At 51.1% G+C, this 24,316-nt stretch overlaps 1 protein-coding gene across 5 annotated transcripts in view; it reads right to left on the reverse strand.

Annotated features, from left to right (window-relative positions):
* Positions 1-305: 305 nt before the first annotated feature.
* Positions 306-24,316, reverse strand: part of KIF21B (kinesin family member 21B) — a 79,774-nt gene continuing 55,763 nt past the window's right edge. For 2 of the 5 annotated variants that reach the window (XM_029573113.1, XM_029573112.1), the window contains exons 25-35: positions 22,807-23,012; positions 21,839-21,913; positions 20,319-20,432; positions 17,812-17,850; positions 13,397-13,533; positions 13,039-13,219; positions 12,542-12,706; positions 12,037-12,154; positions 9,674-9,844; positions 8,953-9,152; positions 306-2,925 (exon numbers count right to left, since the gene is read on the reverse strand). In XM_029573113.1, the coding sequence (XP_029428973.1) occupies positions 2,877-2,925; positions 8,953-9,152; positions 9,674-9,844; positions 12,037-12,154; positions 12,542-12,706; positions 13,039-13,219; positions 13,397-13,533; positions 17,812-17,850; positions 20,319-20,432; positions 21,839-21,913; positions 22,807-23,012 (1,455 nt within the window). In that variant the 3' untranslated portion in view covers positions 306-2,876. Of the gene's footprint in view, positions 2,926-8,952; positions 9,153-9,673; positions 9,845-12,036; positions 12,155-12,541; positions 12,707-13,038; positions 13,220-13,396; positions 13,534-17,811; positions 17,851-20,318; positions 20,433-21,838; positions 21,914-22,806; positions 23,013-24,316 lie in introns of those variants that run through there. The other 3 variants (XM_029573114.1, XM_029573115.1, XM_029573116.1) reach the window with 3 other exon arrangements.

Raw genomic sequence — 24,316 nt, forward strand, 5'->3', positions numbered from 1 at the left:
ACAGCAGCACCACCCTAGGACTGCCCAATCCCGGGCCGTCTAGCCCAGAGCCTAGCCAACTCCTCTCCTCGCCTCCAAACCCCCCCCCCCTCCCCTTCACTGTCCTTCCTGCCCTAAAACCGACCCCCCCCCCCCAGCCTAACCCCCCATTGACCAGCCGCCGCGGATCCGGGCCTGCTCCCCGAGCGTGCCTGGGCCCATATTACCGTGGCCGACCTTCCAGACTGTATGCCGCAGATCGGCACAGTTCTGTTTAACTCATTCGCTCTGCGTGGAAGAAGAGTCGGCCAGCACCAGCAAAACCGTGTCCTTTAGTCTCTCTCAGTTTATTAAGTCTAAGCAAGAATGAACACTTACAATTTAAAAACAAAACAAAAAAAAAAAAATGTACATCCATGTTTAAATAGTCTTCGTTCATTATTTACACAGATCTGTATAGTGTGCTAGGAAAGAGATCCAGCCCGTGTCTTTAAACAAGAATTAACCAACCAACGTTAAAAAACCCAGTAAGTCTTAAAGCTTTATACAAGCAACTGCTATAAAACATGGCTGTGCTCTTAAAGACGCCTCCTTTGTGCAACAGTTGATAAATATAATTAGAACTATCCACACACACACACACACACGTACGTACGTCTAACCCTGCTTTGTTGGCAGTGCATGTAGTGAATGCAATGGAAGAAGCCCAGTCATTTCCCTTCTGCAGGAAATGCTTGGCCTCACCCATGCATCTAGTTCACAGATCTTAAGTTGAGCCGAGTGGAGCTCTGGGAGTCCAGGAGCAGGACAATTTGCCTTTTCCAGGTCTAGTGGTTAGGGTGACAGAAATCCAGCAGCAAATGGCGACCACAGAAGGCTTCTGACCCGAAACAGCAAGAGGTCCATCCGCCCTGATTACTTTTTAGGCAAAGGCACCTGCCTCTATGGTCTCTACCTCAACAGATTTTTGCCATTTTATGCTCTCCTTCCCCATCTATAACCTGGTAATGGAGCTGCTTCTGGCGGGATGGGATCTCTGCATCCTGTGGCAGCAGGACAAGATCACCCGGACCTGCTGGCTAACAGCCTCCCAGAGCTCCCATCAGCAAGCTTTAAACCGTGGGAAGAGTCCCCTGGCATTGTAAGCAATCCTAGCCTAACAGTACACAATTTGGTGCAAAACATGTTAAAACGGATTTCTTGAATCCCCAATAAATTAAGCAATACAAAAAAAAGTAACAGGAATTCAACATTCTCCCTGCCGCACTCTGGGTCCTGATCATTTATCGGTGTTGGGGGTCCTTACAGCTGTGATTCCAGTCACCAAGGTTTTTTAGGGGGGGGGGGGGGGGGGGGGGGCGTGTCTAAGAATTACTAACAAAAACAGATTAAAGAGAAAAGCACAGCAAAAGCCTTAAATCCTGGAGGATGGGGCTTGGCCTGGCGGCTGAGCAGTAAAGTATTGTGCACAGACAGGCTAAGGACCTGGGTTTGAGTCCCAGGATCAGGTGTCTGCAGGGGAAGGGGCATCTCAGTCACTGAGCAATGGTGACACCTAGTGGCCAGAATTTAGGGCTCGCATTAGCCGGATTCCAGAGGGAGCTGCAGCTTGTGGCCCCTGGTTAGACTGTTGCAGCGATGACTGGGTGGATATAAAACGGGGGGGGGGGGGGGGCGGGAACCTTGGATGGTCATGAATGAAGGTTCAGGGCATCACAGCTGAGAGAGGGGAAGGCCAAAGAAACAGGCGGAAACTACTGGATTACAAAAAAAAAAAACCAAAAACAAAGAGACCCCCTTAAGGACAAATTTTCAAGTATTTCTCAGTGCTTGCTGGGACTGACGGGCGTTGCGGGCTCCCCTGAGCTCACGGGCGGCACTGCACACACACAGCGATGGGTAGAAAGGCAAACCCAGCCTGGAAAGGTGGAGCTTTGCGACCTGAGGGGGGGGGGGGGGGGGCGCGACGCCAGTCCCAGAACGCTTGGCATGGACGCAGAGGTCGGTGGCAAGGACAAGGGCTCGAGGTGGCCGGCGCTCAAGTAGAGGGACACAGCAGCTAGGGCCAGCTGGGCAGACAAGATGGGTGAAGGGGATCTTACCTACCCCCCCCCCCCCCCCGGCCACTATTACTGGGGGTTTCAGTGCGGCCAGCGCTTACGTAGCGCCCAGGGGACGAAGTCACAGGCTCCCGCATATCTTAACTCCCCCAGCGCAGCCTCGGCGCCGTGATGCGCTCGGCTCCGTCACGGCGCCGGTTTTTCTTCCGGTCCTTGCACGTAGACCGTCCCCCTCACCACAGCGCAAGCGTGAAGTTTTGAGGGTTGGAGGGGTTTGGCCGGTTTCTTGCAAAAACTCCTCCGGCCCCCCCCCCCCAGGGTCTCTCTCTGAAAGTTGGCTCGCTTGGTGAAAACGCGTATGAGCTTTGAAGAGTAGAAGTTTCCGTGCCGCTTGCCTCCCGCTCCAGGGGAGAAAGTGACGAATACTGTTACGTTAAAGCCGCTTGGCCCCGCCACGTTTCGGTGCCTGTCAGCTCTCTCGACGTCCGCGCTGACAGCTGTCGTTGGGCGGGATCTTCACATTGTGGGATTTATGTCTCTTTCAGTGTTAACGTCAGCCCTAATCTATTCCAGCTCCAGAAGGATATGGCATCCGACACGGCCACCACCACCCCCCGCCCCCCCCACCCCCGCCAAAATAATCCAAAAATCCTCCTCAGTTGCTGCTGCCTCTGTAGTCATTCACAAATTGCTCAAGCCGGCAGGTCCAGAAGGACCAGAATTAGGACACGAATCCCGCGCCCACGCTCATGCCTTCATGCGTGGTGCAGTCTCCTCAGACAGGGTGTGGGCAGCAGCCTGACCCTCCCGACAGCAAAAGGCCTTCCAGCTCCTGCGTCATCCCGTTAATAACTTTCGTGCTCTCCACAGCTTCACGGTGAGGTCACTAAGGAACAAAATGAGAACTGCATCAAACACTTCAAAATGCTGTGCCAGCGAACTTCAGCCTTGGGAGAGGAGCTGGATGGAAAGCAACAGAAAACTGACGCAGAACAGGCACAGCACAGGCAGAGCAGTGCAAGCTTCACACTCACACACACACCCGTCTGCCCCATCACGGAACAGGTATAGTACAAGTAGCAGCAGTGCAAGCTTCTCTCTCACACACACACACACACACTTCTGCCCCATCACAGAAAAGGTATAGTACAAGTAGCAGCAGTGCAAGCTTCACACATACACACACAATTCTGCCCCATCACAGAACAGGTATAGTACAAGTAGCAGCAGTGCAAGCTTCTCTCACACACACACACACAATTCTGCCTCGCCACAGAATAGGTGTAGCTTGCACTGCTCTGCCTGTGCTGTACATACACACACAAGCTCTGGCCCACCACAGAACAGGTACAGTAGTGCAAGCTTCACACACAAACTCTGCCCCATTCCCACCATAGGACTCATACAGCACAGGCAGAGCAGTGCAAACTTCACACACACACACACACACACATACACACACAAACTCTGCCCTGCCACATAATAGGTACAGCACAGACAGCAGCAGTGCAAGCCACACACACACACACACACACACACACAAACAAACTCTGCCCTGCCACAGAATAGGTACAGCACAGGCAGAGCAGTGCAAGCCACACACACACACACAAACAAACTCTGCCCTGCCACAGAATAGGTACAGCACAGACAGCAGCAGTGCAAGCTACACAACACACACCAAGCTCTGTCCCACCACAGAACAGGTACAGTAGTGCAAGCTTCACACACAAATACTGCCCCGACAAGAGAACAGACAAAGCAGTGCAAGCTTCTCACACATTCACACACACACTCTTCCCCTGCCACAAAACAGGTACGGCAGGGGGTGCTTTGCAGAGCTTGCAGAAGCGGACACTTGAGTTTCAGTCTAAGGTCACTAGCTCATGTTAACATGTAAATCTTAATGACCTGCTCTGATTTCTCAGTGGCTCACAGGATGTAAAAGCCCCTGTAGACCTGTACCAAATTCCTAAGTTATTCCCATCCCTCTGAAGTCTTCCCTGGGATCTTGATGAAAACATTGAATAGAAGGGTGAGCCATCCAGTAGGATGCTGTGACGTCAGGGACATTGTGCATGCAACAGGAGCGGTATAACCATCTCTCTCCTCAGTCCTGAGACGACTCCCCCAGGCACCTTACTATTCTTCTGGCCCCTCTCCTCTCTGCTCCTGCACCCAACCAAGCTTCAGCTGGTGGTAGATGCTTCTCTATTGCTGTCCCCCCCATCCCCAGGAGAATACGCTCTCTCTTCACCCTTCCAGCTCCCTCCGTATTCACGTATAGTCGCACGACTCCTCTCTCTTCTTCCTGGCATCTACGAGCCAGTCCTGGCCCTGGCTTCAGTGTAGGAATGAATTGCATTTTCCTGCATCTTGAGTGCATACTGAGGCCCTGCTGTTCTCAGCAGCAACGCTGTGCACGTCGGAGCCCGTCTATGCCGAAATGTTTTGAAAACACGGAAGCTATTGCTGGTTCTGTCACCGCTTCAGATATTTATTTACAGAGGGGTCTTGTCTGTGGGTAACACAGCCCAGCTGTTTCCTGAAGCAAGGCCAGCCGGATTGGGGGGGGGGGGGGGGGGGGGGAAGGAGAAATGAGTCCCTGGTAAATCAGGATTCAGGTACGGCTTCTGCCCAGTGTATAACCCTACAGCAAACATGTTATGGGCCCAGGCCATATTTTATTTCACGGCTTATTCTTCTGACTTGTCCTTCTGGTGGGAACTCAGAACAAGTTACAACTGAGTAACAAATAAAGTACAAAAAAAAATGTACATCCACAAACACAGACACCGCTACATACAAAGGTAAGTACGGTAATGACTCGGAACAATAAGCAGGAGACAAAATGACAGCCAGCGACACGGCCCACCCTCTGAATAAAATTCCCCTTTTCCTTCCCCTCCCCAAAACTGAAACTCTTCCCACGAGATCATATTAAACTCTAAAATTCACTATACAGCCTGATAGGAGCAGGAACTGCAATTCAGAGAGCAGACCTGATGCAAGGGGAACGTCTTAGACTCAAGCTCACAAGGCCTAGCCCGTCAAGATCAGCCACAGCGCTACCCTCACTACTTTAGCCTGATCCGGCCTCGCCTTGCTCCCTCCGATAGGCAGGGTTCTCGGGCCCACTGAAGAGGATTTTAAACTGGCGGAGAGCGGACGACGGCTCGCCTCAGAGATGTAACTCGTGCGGCCACCTGCTCCACGCATCCGGCAAAGCTCAGGAGAAGGCCCCCGCATTCACGACGTGCGCAGTCTCGCATCGGCCGCCGCCTGCGAACGTCTTCAGACTGCGCATGCAAAGCTCTGCCTGGCCCGCGTTTATGCAGAAGGGAATAAAAAAAAAAAAAAAACCCCAAAAAAAACCACTTAGGTCCCAGTCCCTGAAGAGTCCCGAATGCCAAAGTCAGCACCTTGAATCTAATTCCGGCTTCCACAGGTAAAGCGACGTAAACTGGCTACACTAGGAGAGCGATGCTCTGCCGCACATCGACCCCTGGCCAATAACCTCACTGCGGTATTCCCAGGCAATCGCAGGCCATCTAAGACTTTTGTGGGACAGACGGATATTACCGCCTGGGCTGGGACCCAGCTGTGGCTTCATGGACCCGACGCTCCTCCCTTACAGAACACAATAAGCAATCTGAGTTATTCTTCAGTGTTAGCAAAAAGAAAGATTTAAAAGGTGTCTCATACCATTAGGAAGCAGCTCAGGCTGAAAGAGAGAATGGGGCAGAGTGAGAGGGGGGGGGAGAGCGAAAAGAAAGTGAAAACGAGAGGAGAGGAAGAGTGAAGGAGAGGGGCAACGGGAAGGAGTAACAGGAGAGGGAGGTAAGAGGTATGAAAGGGGGAGAAGAGCAGCAACTGGGGTGGGGGAGTGGAGCGAGGGGTGACAGAAGGGGGGGAGAGGGACAGAAGGTCAGGGCAGGCTGGTTGCTCTTCCTTTGATGGTGAGGACCCGTCGCGGGAGGCAGGGAGTGAGCCCGGGCACATACATCCACAGCTTCACCCGGCAGTCACTGTGGCCCAGGGAGGAGAGCAGAGAGAGAGAGAGAGAGAAAGAGAGAGAGCACACAAGGGAGAGATGTAAGAAACAGAACCAAGTCCACGGCAGGCCCCTCCCCCCTTCCCTCCCCAGCAGGACGAACTTACCAAGTTAGAAATCCCAAAATGCAGGGGAGAAGGGGGCAAATCGGCAGGAAGGTCTCTAAGGCGAGGTGGGAGCTTGGAGGATTGTAAAAGCCCTGGTAGAGGAAGTCTAATAACTGAGCAGACAGATCACCGGGGCATCGCCCAGACCACTCACACTTTGTGCCTGCAGGGCAGCAGGTCCCGTGCTCTTACCCCTGAAGTCACCCCGCTGGCCTAAACATTTTCCAGCCAGCACCAGCACGTCCTCCACGGGCTAACAGAGCAGTGCAGGTGAATTCATTTTAGGATTTCTGCTAACGGAATGACTGTCGTGCCGGGGGATTGCGAGTATGGGCTGGGCTTTTTGGCACTAGACATGCTGTAGCCTTGGGCATACAAATGCAATATAAAACAGGGCCTGTTGTGGCTATTCCCCGTCTAAATGGCTTGGGTGCCACCGTGTGGCTAAGCCGTGCCCGGCTTGTGTACTTCACAACAAACCCCGTACACTCAGCCGCTGCGGGTGGCGTTTCCTCCCCATAGCCGCCACCTACTTTCCCTTTAAGAGAAGAAGACAAAGGATGCTGACAGATTTTTTTTTTTTTTGTTAAACTTTTTCTGCAGTGATTTTTGGTTTAATTTAAGAGCTGGCACAGACTCCTTAGTTGGAGCCCTTCCAGTGCAGACAGATGCTCCCATGCTGCTTTGATATCATTATTTCCCTCCTCTTGAAATAAGCCGTCTGCAAAGAAGCCATAGGCGAGACCTTTTTATTGGAATAACTCAATACATTTCTTGACCGGCTTGAGGGGCAAAAAATCAGACCACAGTTTTTAAAAGCAACAATTGGTTAGATGACAGAGATCAAAGGTCAGGCCCCTGCCGGGGCTGGCGTCCAGTATGGGAGGGGAGCAGCAGTGGAATACGCCTTAGCACGGGGATGGCGATGTCGCGGATCTGGACGAGCAAGGGGCAGGAGACGTTTACACTGCATCTTCAAGAAAGGCAGCTAGCATCTTGGGTTGCCAATTAGCTCCAGATTTTCAGGATGGATGAATCCAGCCCTGTTTTTACTGCATTGCATGCAGGGAAGTGTAGTCCTGTTTTTCATGAGGGACTACAATAGGGAAGCCAGAACTACAAGTCCCCCGCATGCTGTGTGATAAAGCCAGGACCGGATCACTCTGTCCTGGCAATCCTCCTAGGATAAGAAGGATTTAGGACTCATTTGTTATCAGTTTGGGGGCATAAAAGGACACCTGGAAACAGGAACTGAATTCTGGTAGACACACAGCCTGGCAGAGTCTCTGCTCCATAGCTGTCCCTGATATCTCACTCCCTAGGGGCTGCTGCTGATCTGTTCTTAGTTTAATCTGTAACTAATTTAGTTGGGATTATTGTAGTATTTTTATGTCTGTTTGCTGTTCTATGTTTAATCTCCCTTTTCTCTTGCCTGTGCTTCCCCAGTGGCCCTCTTGACTCTGCCAGCAAGGATTGGGCAACTGGGGGGGGGGGGTTAGGAAACCAAGTTTGAGAGAGTGGGGGGCGTGGAAGGATTATGCTGTTTGCAGTGCAATCAGTTCAGGAGGGGGTGCCAGAAAAAGGAGAAAGAAGGATAAAAGGAAAAGAAATAGGTAGGGAGAGAGCAGGAAGATTGGGTTGGAGGGGCGAAGGAGGCAGGAATGATCCTGGAAAACCTTTTTTTGTTTATCTTGTAGTCAAGATACACAGACATAAGCTCCCTGGGACAGGGACAGTCTTCTTTTGTGTATCTGTACAGTGCTGTGTACATCTAGTAGTGCTATAGATGTAAGTAATAGGGTTAACGGGCAGGCTATGAGATGGGAAGGGGTGAAGGGAAGGAGATCTCGGGAGCTCCAGAGAGGAGGGAGACGTGAAGAGATGACAAGAAAAGGTATCGGGGAAAAGATCAGGAGAGAACAGAAGAAAAAGGAAAAAAAAAAAGAGCAAATCAGAAGGGGGGGGGGGAAGGGCAGTGACAGGGAGTAGCGAGGAGGAAAAAGAAAATTCAAATGATGAGATTCAGCCAGGGAAAAGGGAAACAGAGTACAATTTTATTCATTTCTTACATGAAAAAAAAATCGACATAAATGCTGATTATTAGCCAACGCTGACAAAAACAGACCCTCCCCCCATCACCAAATTCAACAACGTGAAGCTGGGGACCTCTGCTCTGGGGGTGGGGAGAGAAAAGGTGCAGATGCAACAAGTTCACTTCTCTTCCTCCCTCCCTCTTTCACACGCTCGTTCTGCGGGAACGTCCCCATGAAACCAGGGAAAGGGCCATTTTCAGGCACGGTTTGCAGCTTTCTAAGTGAAAATGTTAAATTATCCCTCAGCCCCCAGAGCTAGAACCAAGGCGACCCTTCAGCTCAGGGGCGGTGACGGGGAATAACACTTTTGTCTGCTTTCGGTAAATGCGACCTGCGACTCGTTTCGTCACCGTGCGTGCAAGGAAGAGCGGGCACCAGGATTCTAAGAGAAATGCGGGCTCATTCCCTCCGTACGTCTTCCTTGCAAAAAGCTGTGTCTGGTCAAAGAAAGAAGTGCTGGCACGCCAGACTATTTAGTCCAGTTTTAGGCCCAGCTGAAAACTTAGGCCTCCCCTGCCAAATTCAGGGACCAATACTCAGCCCCTTTTTACACCTGACTGGAGAGGTTCCAGGCCTGTGCTCCAGGAAGGGCACCTAGAAAGCTGGAGAACTGGCAGCACGGCATGGCAGAGAAGATTGGCAGTGCCGGGCAGACTGACCTGGAGGCGGTGAAGATGTGCCGGGAGTTGGTGCAGATGGCGTTGATGGGGCTGTCGTGGCCCCGGACCTCCCCGATGGGCGTGAAGTTCTCCACCTTCCACACTTTCACCATGCCCCCACGGCAGGCACTCAGAAGCATGGGGCGACCTGGCACGTATCCCAGGGCACACACCCAGTCTTTGTGCGCATTCGGGACTTGCTAGAAAGAGAGAGGGAAGTGGTCGACTATATATCCTTTATTAAAGGTTCTAGGTTCAGGTTCCAGGCTCTCACACACACACTCACTTTACATTCTAAGGGGGGCCTCGTTGCAGTCCTGTGCATAAGCAATATTACGCAAAAGCCTTCCAGCCGTGTGCTGTTTGGGTCTCACCGGATGACTGGGACAAGAGAGAGATTCCTGTGGACCCTCAGGAAAAGGCCCTAAAGGGACCCAGAATCCTAACCTTTCCCGCGCCTTCTACTCTGGAGCGACCAGAAAAAGGATGCCGGTCTCCTCAGAGCACCATCCAGCTTTGGCGGTTAATGTTAAGGGCATAATTAACAAAAGGAATGTATAATTTAAAACAGCAAATGCATATAAAGTGAGCAGACCTAGCTGTGGCTCCTGAAGACCAGAGCTGGCCCGGATGACAAATACGCAACTCAACTTCCCCAACAAGACACAGCCACGCCACGTCTCGCTCTCCCTCCTCCCCTTCCCTCCGCCCTCCTCCATACTTGGATGAGCTCTTGCTGTTCCAGGTCCCATTTTTTGATCCCGTTGTCCCGGGAGCCGCTGAAGAGGACGTCTCCCTGGATCGCAAGGCACTCGATGCCATCATAGTGCGGGGGTTCAAAGTTATGGGTGGGGCCGACGTTCCCCAACACGCCATCCACAATCTCAAACATCTGTAGGAGAGCAGGGTCAGAAAATGTTGATGAAAGCAAGAGCACCTTGCAGACGAGATGGCATTCATGAAATAGTTTTTCCCACTGGACAAACCAGTGAACGTTATCACTAAGGACCAGAACCGGGGCCTCATTCCAGCTGGTGCTGCTCTCAAGAAAGGGAGGGAGACCAGGGTTCAATTCCCACTGCCACTCCCTGTGACCTTGGGCAAGTCACTTTAGCCTCCATTGCCTCGGGTACAAACTTAGATTATAAACCCTCTGGGGACAGGGAAAGGACTACAGTACCTGAATGTAATCCGCTTTGAATATAAAAACCAGATAAATAAATAAAATAAATGGAACCTCAGATAACACTGGGGCACGGGCAGGAACTTCTGAAACTGGGATCTTCCCTAACGCAAAGCAATAGCTGTGAATTCTTGGGCCAAGTCTCTCTGAGCACGGAACGGCACAGTTAAAGGCCTTCGACAAGGAGAGGCAAATTGCAAGGATGGAGACGTGGGTGGGAGAGGAGGACTTGCTTTGGTACATGGTGATGACATCTGAAGGCCTCTCATCAAGAGCCATGAGGAGGAACGAGAGAGGCTTTACACAGATACATAAAGAGAAACCAAAGTGATGATCTAAAGGACGTAATCGGCAGCCCTTGTGCAAGCTTCTGTCCGGTAGAGGGCACCATAGACTAAATAATCCTGGCATGACGACGTCAACTTTCCAATCAATATCAGAGCAGACGTGAGAGTAGCTAGCATGCATGGAATAATGAGGAGACAATAAATACGTAAAGTTACGATTTATCCCTGTACAACGTGGGGCACAAAGACAGAGCATGGAACTTGCTCCCCAGCCCCCACCACTTCAGCTCTCTCGCCTTTTGGTTTCTGAAAATATTTTGTTGTAACTGACAAGTTCCTAACACTGTATGACGAGCACGTTAATTGCTCCAAGAAGACCCCGTCTTCTTGAGGAAAAGAAGGGACTTCACAGACGGAACCCCAGATTCTGCCCCAGCTGCACGGAGGAGGGGGGGGGGAGCTCCTGGGGGACGCGGGGTGGCGTGTTTTGGGCGGGATTAGGGAACAGCGTGCAGACGACCAGCCGGCTGAGAGGGAGGAGCTCCTGGGGGAAGGGGGGCGGCATGTTTTGGGTGGGATTAGGGAATAGCACGTTGATATTGAGCTTTCAAATATTCATGCGCTATTTCCCCAGACATATTTAGACGGCACAAAAAAAAAAAAATTAAAGATGTGAAGTCCCCAGGCCTCATTACACCCCGGGTAATTTTCCAAAAGGAACAAGCACATGTGGACTTTTCTTTTGAAATCCGTACAAAGTGCTCGGACTTGAGGCCTCCAAAAGCCAGTGGCATCACCCACGTGTTTCCTGGGTATAACATGCCACCCTCTGTCATGCCACCCTCTTAGGATTTATTTTGTTTTGGGCAAACAGTGGGGTTAGAAGGCCTTTGGGAGGAGTTATCCTGTTAGGGAGATCATGGGCTCTGCCCTCCCAGGAACATTAACTGAGCGAGGAGTTTGGTTCTTTAAGAAAATCGGAACCGATGATTGCCCCACTACCCTCTTCCTCCACCACCCCACAGCCTGGGCCAAGAGGGTAAAAACGGGCCCAGACAAAGCAAAGGGACAGATTGCCAGACCCTTAGTTCACGCCTCCTCCTCTACGCCAGTGATCCATTCCCCTCCTTCACATTCTGTGGTCGTACCCTTAACTTGCCTTTTCACTCAAGCCTACGCCTGAGCTGATCTTCACAATACCCTCCCTCCTGGACAATTTCATTTCATACCACTTTATTCAATAATACTAGAAATAATTGCAAATCCTTCTTGTCAAGTTTCAAATACTAGATACTGGACTGATTCATTCTAATCGCCTGTCTATAAGATTGTTGTTGTTTATTTGTTGTCTTTTTATGTCTTATTTAATTCAATTTTCTCCAAGTTCATTTTCCTGTTCTATGTAAGACTCATATGTTAAGTCATCCTAATGTTCTATGTAAACCGAAGTGATTAGTAACATTGTTACCAGAGCCTCGGTATATAAAAAATGTTACATAAATAAATAAAATAACTCAAAGGCATTTCCCGGACTCAAGGCATGAAAGGGTTTGAAGCAGCATTAGTGCATTATTAAAATGTACGACACGGCAGGGTGGAGAGTTTGGGGATTACCTTGACATAATGATCTTTGGATCCAGTGATGACCAAGTCATGATTACTGGGCGTCCGGCTCACAGTCAGACACATCACTGGCCCGATGTGACCGGTCAGTTTGCCCAGAGGTTGTATCCTGTCCACAAAGCAAAAGACAGATCAATCAGAGGCTACTGAACGCAGCTACCAGAAATATTACCCTGCGGTCAGTGTGTCCCCTCAATGGCTAGAAACCGGGAGGGGGTGCGACAGGGAATGGATAACTCTGCACATGCCCCCGTTTATTGTGCACTTCCTCCAGGCACCTGCTGCTTGCTATGGCTGGAGACCTGACGGACGCTGGGCTGACCCAGGACTGCAATGGAGGTCAGCTCCACCCTCACGGCAACCCCACAGCGTGACTGCCACCTTGCCGATGCGGCTCACGCAGGGTGCAAATTCAAGCAAACAGGGTATGGTATGGCATGGTATGGTATGGTGTGCCCTGCCTATGTGAAGCACAGTCTCCGTTTAATCACAGTACCTGCCCATCTCCCAGATGCGGACAGAGTTGCCAGTGGCAGTGTAGAGCGTGGTGCCCGCTGGGTTGAGTGCAATCTGGTTGATCTGCTGCTCGCCTTGCGCACTGGTGATGGTGCGGGTGACCGACCCTGCACAGGCATCTCCTGAGATCACCTGGCCTGAGGAGCTGACCAGAGAGAGAACCACAAGGTTAGATAAGCCACGCGTGCGCCCAAGTCACAGCCGCAGCACTGTGCTGCTGGTGGTCGTGGGGTGGACATGGCAGAATTACTGGGCTTTAGCAGAAAGGGGCGATGCACGTGTGGAACGGCCTCTCAGAGAAGGCGGTGGCGACAAAAAAACCTTGGGGTAGGCACAGAGTGTCTCTACTTGCAAAGAAATGAGGGCAATGCCAGAGGTCAGCCGGGGTCTAGGGCAGAGCACCAGGGATGAAACTGGGCGGGCATGACGGGCCTAACGGGTTTCTGTTTGTCGTTCTGTTCCGCTCCCCGTACGTACGTCAGCGTGCGGACACACTTGGTGGAGTCCCGGATATCCCACACTTTAACGTAGGAGCTGGAGACGGTGAAGACCAGGCCGGAGTGGCTGCAGTACTTGACGGACACCACGTTGTTCGGGTGCCCCTTCAGGGTGGTGATTTCCTGCCCCGTCACCAGGTTCCACATCTTGCACGTCCGATCTTGCGGAAAGAAGAAGAAGAAGAACAACTCGTTCTAACGCTTCTAAAACCTTTACTGGCCCTGGGTATAAATCCGGCGCCCGAGCCCCCCCCCCTGGTACCCCCCCTCTCTCTGCTCCCGAGCGGCGGCTCCGGTTACTGCTGCACCGCGCAGCGCCGGTAGCTCAGCTCCTTTACCTTTGGACCCCGTGAAGAGCAGCTCGTCGGTGGCATCCAGACACAGCACCGGCTTCAGGTGCCCTTCTGCCACAGACACGCACTGCAGCGGAGCAGTCCGGACGCCCTTAGCCCCTCCAACGGGGCTGATCACCCCCCTTCCATGGGAGAGAGAGAAAGGCACAGTTAAGAGAGGAACCCTCAGCTGATCCAACAGATGGGGGGGGGGTGGATTTTAAAAAGCTGCCCCACCTGAACTATTTCATCTATGCCCCCCCCCCCCTTCCTTTTATTTGACATCTTCGGAGGGACAGGAAGGTAGGTTCTTGATAACAGTGGGCCAAGGCCCCCTCCGTCTCAAGAGCCGTGCTCGACTCAGGGGGCAACTGCCCCACCGCCCGCGGGGCCTCAAAATCTACGGCTGCATTTCACCCACGCTCCCTTGCGCCAATGCTCAAAGCAAACGCGGGCGTGCATTCGCGCTTTTAAATTACCGGCAGATACCGCGTCTCCGCTGGAAACTACAAGGGCAGCTTTGAAGAATTAAACCTAACGCGAGCCCCGGAAAAGCCTGCAGAACGCGTGGGGTTAAGCGATTGAGAGCTGCCGGACAGCGCTCGCACTTTCACCCGCAGGCAGGCTGGGCGGTCTTCCAAGCCCCTCCCCACCGATATCTTTTATCAGCCACGGAAAGGGCATTGAATGCTGCCCTCAGAGCTGGCGAAAAAGGGCGTCTGCCTCGATGCACAGAGACATCTCCAGCTGGCGGAGACCATGAGAGGAAGGCCAGAAGGTGACAGCAGGCCGACCCCTCACAGTGAGAAGGGGAGGCTCAGATGCTTTGACGCCTGTGGGGAGGGGGATCCCTCTATAGGTCCACATTGCATGCTAGAGTACAGAACAAGCAGGGGGGGGGGGTGGCTGGTAAAGAGCTCTTCTGGGGAGAGGTGGAGGGGCACAGCAGTAGAAGCAGAGAGGTGGGTTTTGTGGGAAGCCTCCCTGAGCCGAAGACAGGACTGAGCTAGAGAGGCGGAGCCTACAGCATCTCACACCACTGAATAGAGAGGGGTAGGAGGGGGAAAGGTGAGCCTGGGGGAGGCTCCCAGCACTGAATAGAGAGGGGTAGGAGGGGGAAGGTGAGCCTGAGGGAGGCTCCCAGCACTGGGTAGAGAGGGTTAGGAGGGGGAAAGGTGAGCCTGAGGGAGGCTCCCAGCACTGGGTAGAGAGGGTTAGGAGGGGGAAAGGTGAGCCTGAGGGAGGCTCCCAGCACTGAATAGAGAGGGGTAGGAGGGAGAAAGGCGAGCCTGAGGGAGGCTCCCAGCACTGGGTAGAGAGGGTTAGGAGGGGGAAAGGTGAGCCTGGGGGAGGCTCCCAGCACTGAATAGAGAGGGGTAGGAGGGGGGAAGGTGAGCCTGAGGGAGGCTCCCAGCACTGGGTAGAGAGGGTTAGGAGGGGGAAAGGTGAGCCTGGGGGAGGCTCCCAGCACTGAATAGAGAGGGGTAGGAGGGGGAAGGTGAGCCTGAGGGAGGCTCCCAGCACTGGGTAGAGAGGGTTAGGAGGGGGAAAGGTGAGCCTGAGGGAGGCTCCCAGCACTGGGTAGAGAGGGGTAGGAGGGGGAAGGTGAGCCTGAGGGAGGCTCCCAGCACTGAATAGAGAGGGGTAGGAGGGAGAAAGGTGAGCCTGAGGGAGGCTCCCAGCACTGGGTAGAGAGGGGGGGAAGGTGAGCCTGAGGGAGGCTCCCAGCACTGGGTAGAGAGGGGTAGGAGGGGGAAGGTGAGCCTGAGGGAGGCTCCCAGCACTGGGTAGAGAGGGGGGGAAGGTGAGCCTGAGGGAGGCTCCCAGCACTGGGTAGAGAGGGGTAGGAGGGGGAAGGTGAGCCTGAGGGAGGCTCCCAGCACTGGGTAGAGAGGGGTAGGAGGGGGAAGGTGAGCCTGAGGGAGGCTCCCAGCACTGGGTAGAGAGGTAGTAATGGAGGGAGGTGCTGTAGTGGATTTGCCTAGAGCTGAAGATAGAAGGATAGAGCTGGAGAGGGCGTCTGGGGGACTCTCATCACAGAGGAGGAGGGGTGTAGCTGGAGAAATGTGAAAAGTAATTTTAAATTCATATTTAAGTAAAGAAAACCAAACATATTTTAATTCTGCATATACAGATAACATAGAGAAGCTGCTACAGGATTGATATCTGTTTCACCTCCTCCTCCTCCATCTTTCTGATCTCACCAGGCAGGAGAGTCCCTGCCTGCTAGGCAAGGGCAAAGCAATGGCTTTTCTTCTTAGGTCCAACTTTTATTTATTGTAAATCTTAAAGAGGCAAGTCAAACCCCCTATGGGCTATGTGAAAGGGCAGGACTCCGGGTCACAGGCTACAGCTATCCCGCAGCAAAGCGGAGAGGACCCGGGCTACCAGACGGGCCTCACATTCTGGTGCCGGGGGGGACCGAGACCTTTCTCCGGGACGGAAGCCACGGAGCTGAGGAGGTTAAACTGGACAGACCTGGGGGGCGGAGGGGGGTTTTTTTTTGTTCTTTTGATGGGCGCCGGGGGTTCCGGCTGCGAGTGACCGTTTCCCTCTTGCCTCTGGCGGGCAGAGCATCATCCTCCGGCCGTCAAAACCTGCAGCCTTGGGAAAATGCTAAATGCATTTCCAGTTCTGTGCCAACCCCCCCCTCAGCGCGGTGCCTTTTCTACACTTTAGAAAGGGGTCAAATATTCTGCCCCGCGAACTCGTTCCACATCAAGCACCATTTCCACCTCATTAATTAACCCTGACCAAGAGGCAGGACACGCCTTGACCTGAAAGCCCTGGTGGAAGCAGCTGAGGGTCCAAGGAAAGGCCCCTCCCTCCGGACTCCCAAAAACAGGGTAGTTGTATTTGGGGTAGGGGAAGTTTTTTTTGTTTACCTTGACAAAACCGGTTTCACATGCATTGGTGAGATTTATTCACTCCCACCCTGGAGTACACATAGAAAGAGCTGTTTGGCAATCAAAAGGTGGCTGGACTCGTTAGAGCTCTGGGCTCCTTCCAACCAACCCAACTATGCAAAGCATGGCTTCCCAAACCCGTCCCGGAGGACTCCCGGCCAGTCGGGCGCTTTCAGTTTAGCCACAATGAATATGCATGAGGATCCATTATATGCTAATTTTATCTCATGCATATTCAATGTGGATATCCCAGAAAACCCGACTGGCTGGAGGTCCTCCAGGGCAGGTTTGGGAAAAACTCATTGGCTAATTTGAGCTGCACCCTGGAGCCTTGGGGAGAGAAGGTGACCTGTCCAAAGTCACAGAGTCTCGGACGGGCAGGTCAGAAACGAGGTGTATGGAGACAATGACTTCAAGGTGACTGAGTCAGTAGCAAAGCAGGGATTAGAACTCAAGCACAGGGACAAAGTGACTTGCTCCAGGGCCACACAGTCGGTGGCAGAGTTAGGATTAGACAAGAGGCACAGAAGATAAAGTGGTAGTGTCCACAGTCACAAGAGTATCAGTAAGGGGATTAGATCTCAGGTACAGAGAGAAAAAGGGGACTCATTTCAATAGCCCATCTAGGTATGAAGTTCACAGGTATCTTTGATCTTGCAGACCTGATTCGCAATTTTCAAAGAAAACTGTGGGCATAGCTTTTCTTTTGAAGATAAGCCGCCAAGCAGCAAAGATAACCAAAAAAAAGTTACCTGGTTATGTTCAGCCAAACCCAACAGGCTAGGCTCGTGGCTGAATATTCCCTCACACCGAGCTGGGAAAAAATTTGCCCGGCTTGATTTGGCCTGGCTATTTGTGCCACCGGTGTCGTCCAGCTCATTTTAGCCGGTTAAAGGCGAACATCCACACCCATGCGGCCAAAACGAAAACACAAACCCAGGGACACTTCCCAATCTGACTGGCTACATCTGTGCATCCTGTGAATTTGGGGGGGGGGATGAATTCAGCCAGTCAGCGGGGGCTGGGGGGGGGGGGGGGGTTTTTCAAGGTTTAGCAAACTGACTTCGGAAGGTAGCCAGGTAAGCCCTTTGAAAATTAACCAGGGAACGAAAAAAAAAAAAAAAAAAAAGTCTACTCCAATTCTGAAAAGTTGTCCCATTTTATGCAAAACATTGAGGGGGTGTGGAAAGCATAGGAACAGCATCACTTGTGTGTATTCTTATTTAAAATAACATTTACATTTAACCTGTTCATGCCTGGAGTCAAGGTTCTTTTTTTTTTTTTTTTTTTTTTTTTTTTTTAGATTGTCCAGGAGCAAGGGGGATCCAGGCACAACCAGTCCGGAAATAGTTAAAATTGCCCGAGGGGATCAGGGCAAAGACAGGGAGGAGAGATTTCACAGGGAAAGGACAAAAGAAAAAAGGAAGAAGGAAGGGAGGAGGGGATTAAAGCCACAATCAGACTCGCACAGGGCGAAAGCAAGAGAGCAGAGAGTAAAGAAAGACGGATTTATACCTCAGAACCTCCGAGAAAGAGGAGTCGCTCTCGTCAGACCTAGGGACAGAAAATGAGGAAGATTACAGCAGAGACAAAAACGGACCAGAGAGGATGAGCAGTAGCAGCAGCGGCAGCAGGCAAGAGAGACATCTCTTTAAAGAAGGTTAATACAGTCAAGCAAGAGGAGACAGGCAGAGAGTGTCAGTCAATGAAAGCACATGTAGGGGAGAAATGGACTGGGGACATCCTGTGCCCTAAAAAGATGTGACGCAGACACCTGCTGAAGCAATCTGCACTTATGGTAAAATTAAAAAAAAAGTATAAAATAAAATAAACATGTCTTCCACTGGACACTTTTCCCTTAACCACTCCCTCAGTTTTTTTCAACTGGCCGCAGTATTTGCTGTTTTTTTTTCTTTTTTACTAATGGTTGCCCTATTCAACCAGAGAGCAGACCTTACGATATGAAACTCGCTAACACTACGGTTACGCAACACCGAGGGCCCGAAGGCATTCCGGAAAGCTCTTAAGAACACTCCTCTTCAATAAGGCATTTGAAGAGTTAATAAAGCAGAATCAGGCACCGAGGGCTCTTTGATTAGCCCATGATGCACATATTAACATCTGAACTACTGAGTCCATGGGTCTTGTTTGTAATTGGGATAATTACTTGCCTTTATTGTTTTTATGTAACCCACCCCAGAACTTTAGAGGGTGTGGGATACAAGTGCTTTTAAAATTTATTAATTAAAATAAAATACTACCCAGCTGGATCCTTTAAAAAACAGAAACTTCCACCGTTTCTTGGTACGTTAGCTTCCTCTTTTAGTCTTACTCTGGGGTCTCCTTTCTTACTGCACCACTATTTTATTACAGCCGTACACCAGATGTTTAAAAAAAGAAAAAGATCTTTTTCTGAGTCCATGCTGCTGCTGCTGCTGCTTCAGGTTCTATTCCTGCTTTCTGTGTTTCACTGTGATGCCCACATGGAACACTGATTACGATCAGCACAGCTGCGCCTCCCCCTAATTTACTTTAATTCACAATGACCCAAGCAGCTTTAAGTACAAGCTTTACAAAAATCCTCTTAAAAACTTAACAGCTCCTCAGGAATAAAACAGATCAACAAAATGTTCATGTTAGCTAACCAAATGATCTAAAAAGATATTTCCTTTCTGGGCATTCGCTTTCGATGTGCCCTGAAAGATTTCCAGTTTGCCAGGGGTTTTCTGTCTTTCTCCGTGCAGGACCCACGGCCCTCTCGGGCTCCACAAACACCAGATTTGTTGCTATATTATTAAATTGCCAGCCCAATACATTTTGAGGCCTTGCACTTTGCTGTTTCACTGGGCAAAGCTAGAGGACAAATCCCAAAACACTTTTCGAATCTGGAACAGGACACTCAAACAGAGGAGGCTCTACACCTGTATTCAGAGTGTCGTCCAGTTTCATCCCCCGAATCTGGGGTTTGAATCTGAATTTTTGCAGATAGCTTCCTGTAAACAAATATTGTGCCTGTAACTAGTGGAAGGTTAGGCCGTTCATTAAATCCAGCAACACCTAGACGGTCACAGAATTCAAGAGGAAAAGCAATAAGAGCAGCGTCCTTGATAATCACCCACCAATCTGCCCTCCATGGGGGTGAGGGCAGCGGTGGACTCACGATGTCGGACCGGCCCGGGTATTCGCCGCCCAGGACACGTCACGTGGTCTGCTGAGCGGGGCTCCGTCACGGCCGCGCACGGCAGACCACGTGACTGGAGTGATCGGCCCACTGGGGGGGGGGATGCCCGATCCCCCCGATAGGCCAACCCGCCCCTGCGTGAGGGGGAATTTTCAGCTCTTTTGCTGGAGAAATGCCAGATTTGCCGACGACTCAAGATACATTGGAGAATGCACAATATAATGCACAGGATCAAAACATTGCAGGTACCAAAAGGGTGGGGAGACCCTCGAACACTTTGTGGTCAACAAGGGTCTCTCCTTCGGCCGACACTTTCTGGTCTCAAAATGGCTGAAGACTGGCTTTAATTAAATGCCTACTGTACCTGAATGTAACTCTCCTTGAGTACCAGTGAGAAAGCATGAGCTAAAGAGAAAGTTTAAATAAGTAAGGCCCAACCTTCACAGGGAAATCAGAGGCGTTCGCAAAGAGCAGACTGAAAGCAAGCTTATCGTCCAGGCAGATAAACGGGCCTGCCCACTCCAGCATTCAATTTTATCCCCAAGTGGCTTCTCTTTAGCAACCTTACCTCGAACACAAGGCCTCACAACTGCTGTTCCCAGCAAATTCAAGTGCCTTCATGATCAAGTATCTACATTTGGGTCTTTATCAAACTATTCATTTGCAGAAGTTGAGTGGGGGCCACAGAGAAGAGAGAGAGCGATGGCAGAATGGGACTAGATGGGTAGCTTGGGACAGAGCCTTTCATGAACGGGGCAGATGGGGGTCAATGGCTTAGGATACCCATCCCCTCTGAAGTCCTATTTCCCCTACTAGAGACACATAAAATGAGCCTCCTTACTTATCCAGCGCGGAGCCCTGACTCTGGTTGCTGGTCAGGCGGGAGAAGACATTCCGGTCGTTGCGCGGTCTGGTGGGAGGCGAGGAAGGGGGCGTGAAACCGGCATCTGAAGACCTAGAGAGAATGGGGAGGGAGAGACAACCCGTGAACTTAAACATGAGACAGCCAGAAATCCATCTCGGGGAGTGAGATCTGGAAGCTGGGATTCAGAGTTATGAAAACTGGAGAGCTACAACTCGCTCTGTGGCCAGGGTCAGGCCCAATTTACGTCTTCCAGAACCATTCCACTCCATCCTAAACAACATCTGAATAAAGCTGAAATAGGGGAAACAGACTTTGATAAGCTGAATATGAATTGAGGAAGGGATTTGGAAATCACATTTGAGGATAAGAAATAGCAAGAGACTCTGGATTTATGGAGAAGTTCTATGAGGGATAGTGACTAGGTCAGTAAACTTTATGCGACATCCGAGATCTGTGATATTACACTGTACTTATATGCAATTTATGTAAACCATTGTGATCATTCGCTGGCACAACGGTATATCAAAAGCATAAATAAATAAATCCAGACATCGGGCAAGGTGTTGGAGGGGAAGTCAGTCAGAGGGTAATGTAAGCTATGCGTAATACATCTAAAACAATTCGGGCAAATTTTGTAATATTTTACCAGCATTCAGTATTTTAGACAATAATTATAAAACAGAGGGGTTAAGTGAGGGATGAACTGGCTTGGTCTTTGGAAATATTTTTGTTTTAGCTTAACTTTTAGCGTATGTGAAGAGGAATGGCCAGTTTTTGTATCTCTAATTTCCTTCTATCGTTTCTATTTTGGTGCTTCTCAATATAAAATAAACTTGTTAATATAAAGCTGCTGCAGCGACTTCTAATTGCTGCTTTGTCAATGAGGCTACCTCGGTTGGGGCCGGCTGTGGAGAAACAGCGGATGTAGCGAGTCCATACGTGGGAGTCCAGCCAGGAGCAGTCAGGTGACCTTTTCACCTGTACCACTACAGGGAGAGCAAGAGGTAGGCCCGTAGCAAGCTGAACCTCAGGCAGGGGAAGGGCTCTTTAAGCTTAACCCTGCTTAAAGTTCTGGAGAAACTGCCGGCAGAGACCATTCTGGCAACTCTAAAATTGGGGGGGGAGGGGGCAGGGAGTTCCTGGGTGGAGTGATACTCGGATCAGAAGGGCGCAGAACGGGCTGCACCAAGGCACCGAGGCACGCGCTCCTCAGCGGTGATCGGCAGTAGCCCCTTCCTATAATTACCCTGGAACTTACAAGGAAGCAGCATCCAGAATGTAAAGTTTAAGAAGACAGGGGAACAATTCACTGGAGCGCAAAAATGCTTCTTTAAATTCCAGCTTGCAGGTGCTGCTCCGGAGTGTTTGCTCCGATGACCTTGGCGGGATGGGAAAGGAATATGTGCTTTTGTTTGTGGAACTCGAGTTACCCCCGCTGGCACCAAAACGACTTTGCTCTCCACAGTGCAGCTACCATCTCTTTTTCCCCAGCATACCTGGATGGCTGTCCCCGGTCGTAGGATTTTCTCCTCATGAGTGGAGAGGTGTCCGAGCCTCGCCCCGATCTGGGTCTGTGAAAGCAGGGGGAGAAAAAGAAAAAAAAAAAAGGAAGCACACGGATTTAATTTTTCATTCATAAAGGGAAAAAAAGATTCTGAATCTTAAAATATATAAAACTTGATATAAGATGAGTGGATGGCTCAGGGGATGGGCACAGGGAGACGGGAGCCTGCCGCCTCCAAGAGTGAAGGATTCGGAGGAATTTCCCCTTCGACGGCCTCAAACTCCGTAAACCACCTGCGACCCATGGAGTCGGCAGTACAGAAATGTTTTAATAAACAGATCCCCCAATGGCCTGAGGTGGACTTTGAGGGGTGCGTCTTGTAGGGAGAATTAAATCTGATGATGGCATCACCCATCCCATTGGCACCGCGAGGCCAGTTATCCGGGGAAGAGGTCACGCGTGCGATGAAGGCGCCAGGGAAGACCCCCCCCCAGGAATTCCGCACTCAGGTGTACTCTGGGCCCGTGGTGCGGCGCATTGGCAAGACCCCCCAACGCTTATCGCGTGACCTTGCGCAAGTCACATGGGCGGGGAGGGGGCAGTTTACAAAAGGGCTTTTCTACATGTAGACCGGTGTTTAACCCATGGAGAAACCCCCTTTCAAAATGACCCTGCGCTCCCAAGCTCCCGGCACAGTACAAGCGGGAGTTTGCAATTATAAAGCCACAGTCCCCGTCGGGCAAGAAATGCTCAAAGGGAAAGTGCCCGTGACCCTGTAGGGGTAGGGGATGGATTGAAAGTGACCCTCCCCATTTCCCAAAGGGCTAAACCTGCAGGATATGGGGATGGCTTGCTCCAGTCAGCTGAATTAGCCGTCCTGCACCAGGTCCAGCAAGGGCACCAGAGAAACACACAAAAAAAAAAAATATATTGAAGCGCTGTTTTTTCCTTTCCACGTACAAGGTATGTCCTCTGATGGGCAGGCTGAAGGTCCTGGATACCTTCTCCTTGTAGTATGGATCCCTGACAGAGAAGCCGATACCGTCTTCTTTAATCTCCGTGAGCGATGCCAGCGACTTGGTGATGTTCTTGGAGGCGGCACCCAGAGTCGGCCCCAGGAATTCTGCGGACACTGCCTTCATCTGACCAGAGAGCCGGGGCTCCCCCTAGCAAGACAAAGAGATCAAGGCTGACCGGGACACACCAAGAAAGCCTGGGGGGTGAGGGGACGACGGATGACCATCTCACTTTGCCTCAAGGGAAGCAGAGCCTTTCATTGATAATAACACAGTCATGTCGCACTCCAGTAGTTACCGCACAGAAAATCAGGATGCAAGTTCAAATCCCTCTCTCCTGATAACTCTGTGATCTTAAGCAAAGTTACTACATCTCCCTGTGCCTCCAACTAACTCAGCTGATAATGTTTCCTCTCCCCCTCATGTATTTGGAAGCCTCAATGCAGTCTGCATGCCAGACATGTGAAGGGCATCCACTGTGAAATACTGAAATGCAACATGCCCTGAGCCCTACATGAACCCACATTATTATGCAAGCTGTTGATAGTTTCCCACTGGGTCCCCTCTGTCTGTGGGCAGGACGCAGCTGGTATATCTCCTATTGGGACGCCAGGCTAGTGATGGGCAAAAGCCATCCGTGCAACCCATGCTAACCTGCACACTTGGACACAGTCATAGGAAGGAGACACGCCATAGCATGGAATTACGATAGCCGCGCTGGTCCTGGAAGAACCTGGATTTCTTTGCACGCTGTGATACCTCTTACTGGTCCAACAAAAGAATGATCTGGAGAAGACGACGCACCGGAGATTTCGAAACCATCCAGGTCTCTTCTCCGGACGTCAAAAGGAGCAACGTGATCTCAGCAGCTCATGCACATCATTATCGGCAGAGAATTCTGCCATCAGTGCAATAAGAAGTATGAAAGCACTGACGGGACCCAACAGGAGACAAGGCTCATCTCAGCTTGGGGGCTGAACTCCATATTCAGGCCTGGATTTGTCAATGAGCGCACTAGACCTGTGGGAAGTGGGCAACGTTTGTGTGTGTGAGAGAGAAGGGATTGGTGCTGGTGTGTATGTGGAACCAGACTGAGAGGTTATAGTGGAGTTGTAAGGGGGAGCAGGACCAGAGCACAATAGGGACACCTCCCTTCTCTCCCCTCCCTCCCCCCACTGCAATTCAGGTTCTCTCTCAGACTCTATCCTCCCACATCCTGGAACCTCCCTTCTTGGCTCTCCCTTCTCTCCAGATCCTGGAACCCACCCCCCAATATTTCCTACTCTTTCCCCCTCTCCCCATCCCAGATTTCCCTTCCCCATCTCCCATCCTCCTCATCCCCATTACTTTCTACCTCTTCTCCCTCCATCTTTCATCCTCCTCCTCCTTTCTTCTCACCTTCCCATCCCGGAGATCTCATCCCTGTACCGACTCTTAAGGTCCCCTTTCCTCAC

This window comes from Rhinatrema bivittatum, chromosome 12 (genome assembly GCF_901001135.1).
Source record: "Rhinatrema bivittatum chromosome 12, aRhiBiv1.1, whole genome shotgun sequence".
Classification (NCBI taxonomy): Eukaryota; Metazoa; Chordata; class Amphibia; order Gymnophiona; family Rhinatrematidae; genus Rhinatrema; species Rhinatrema bivittatum.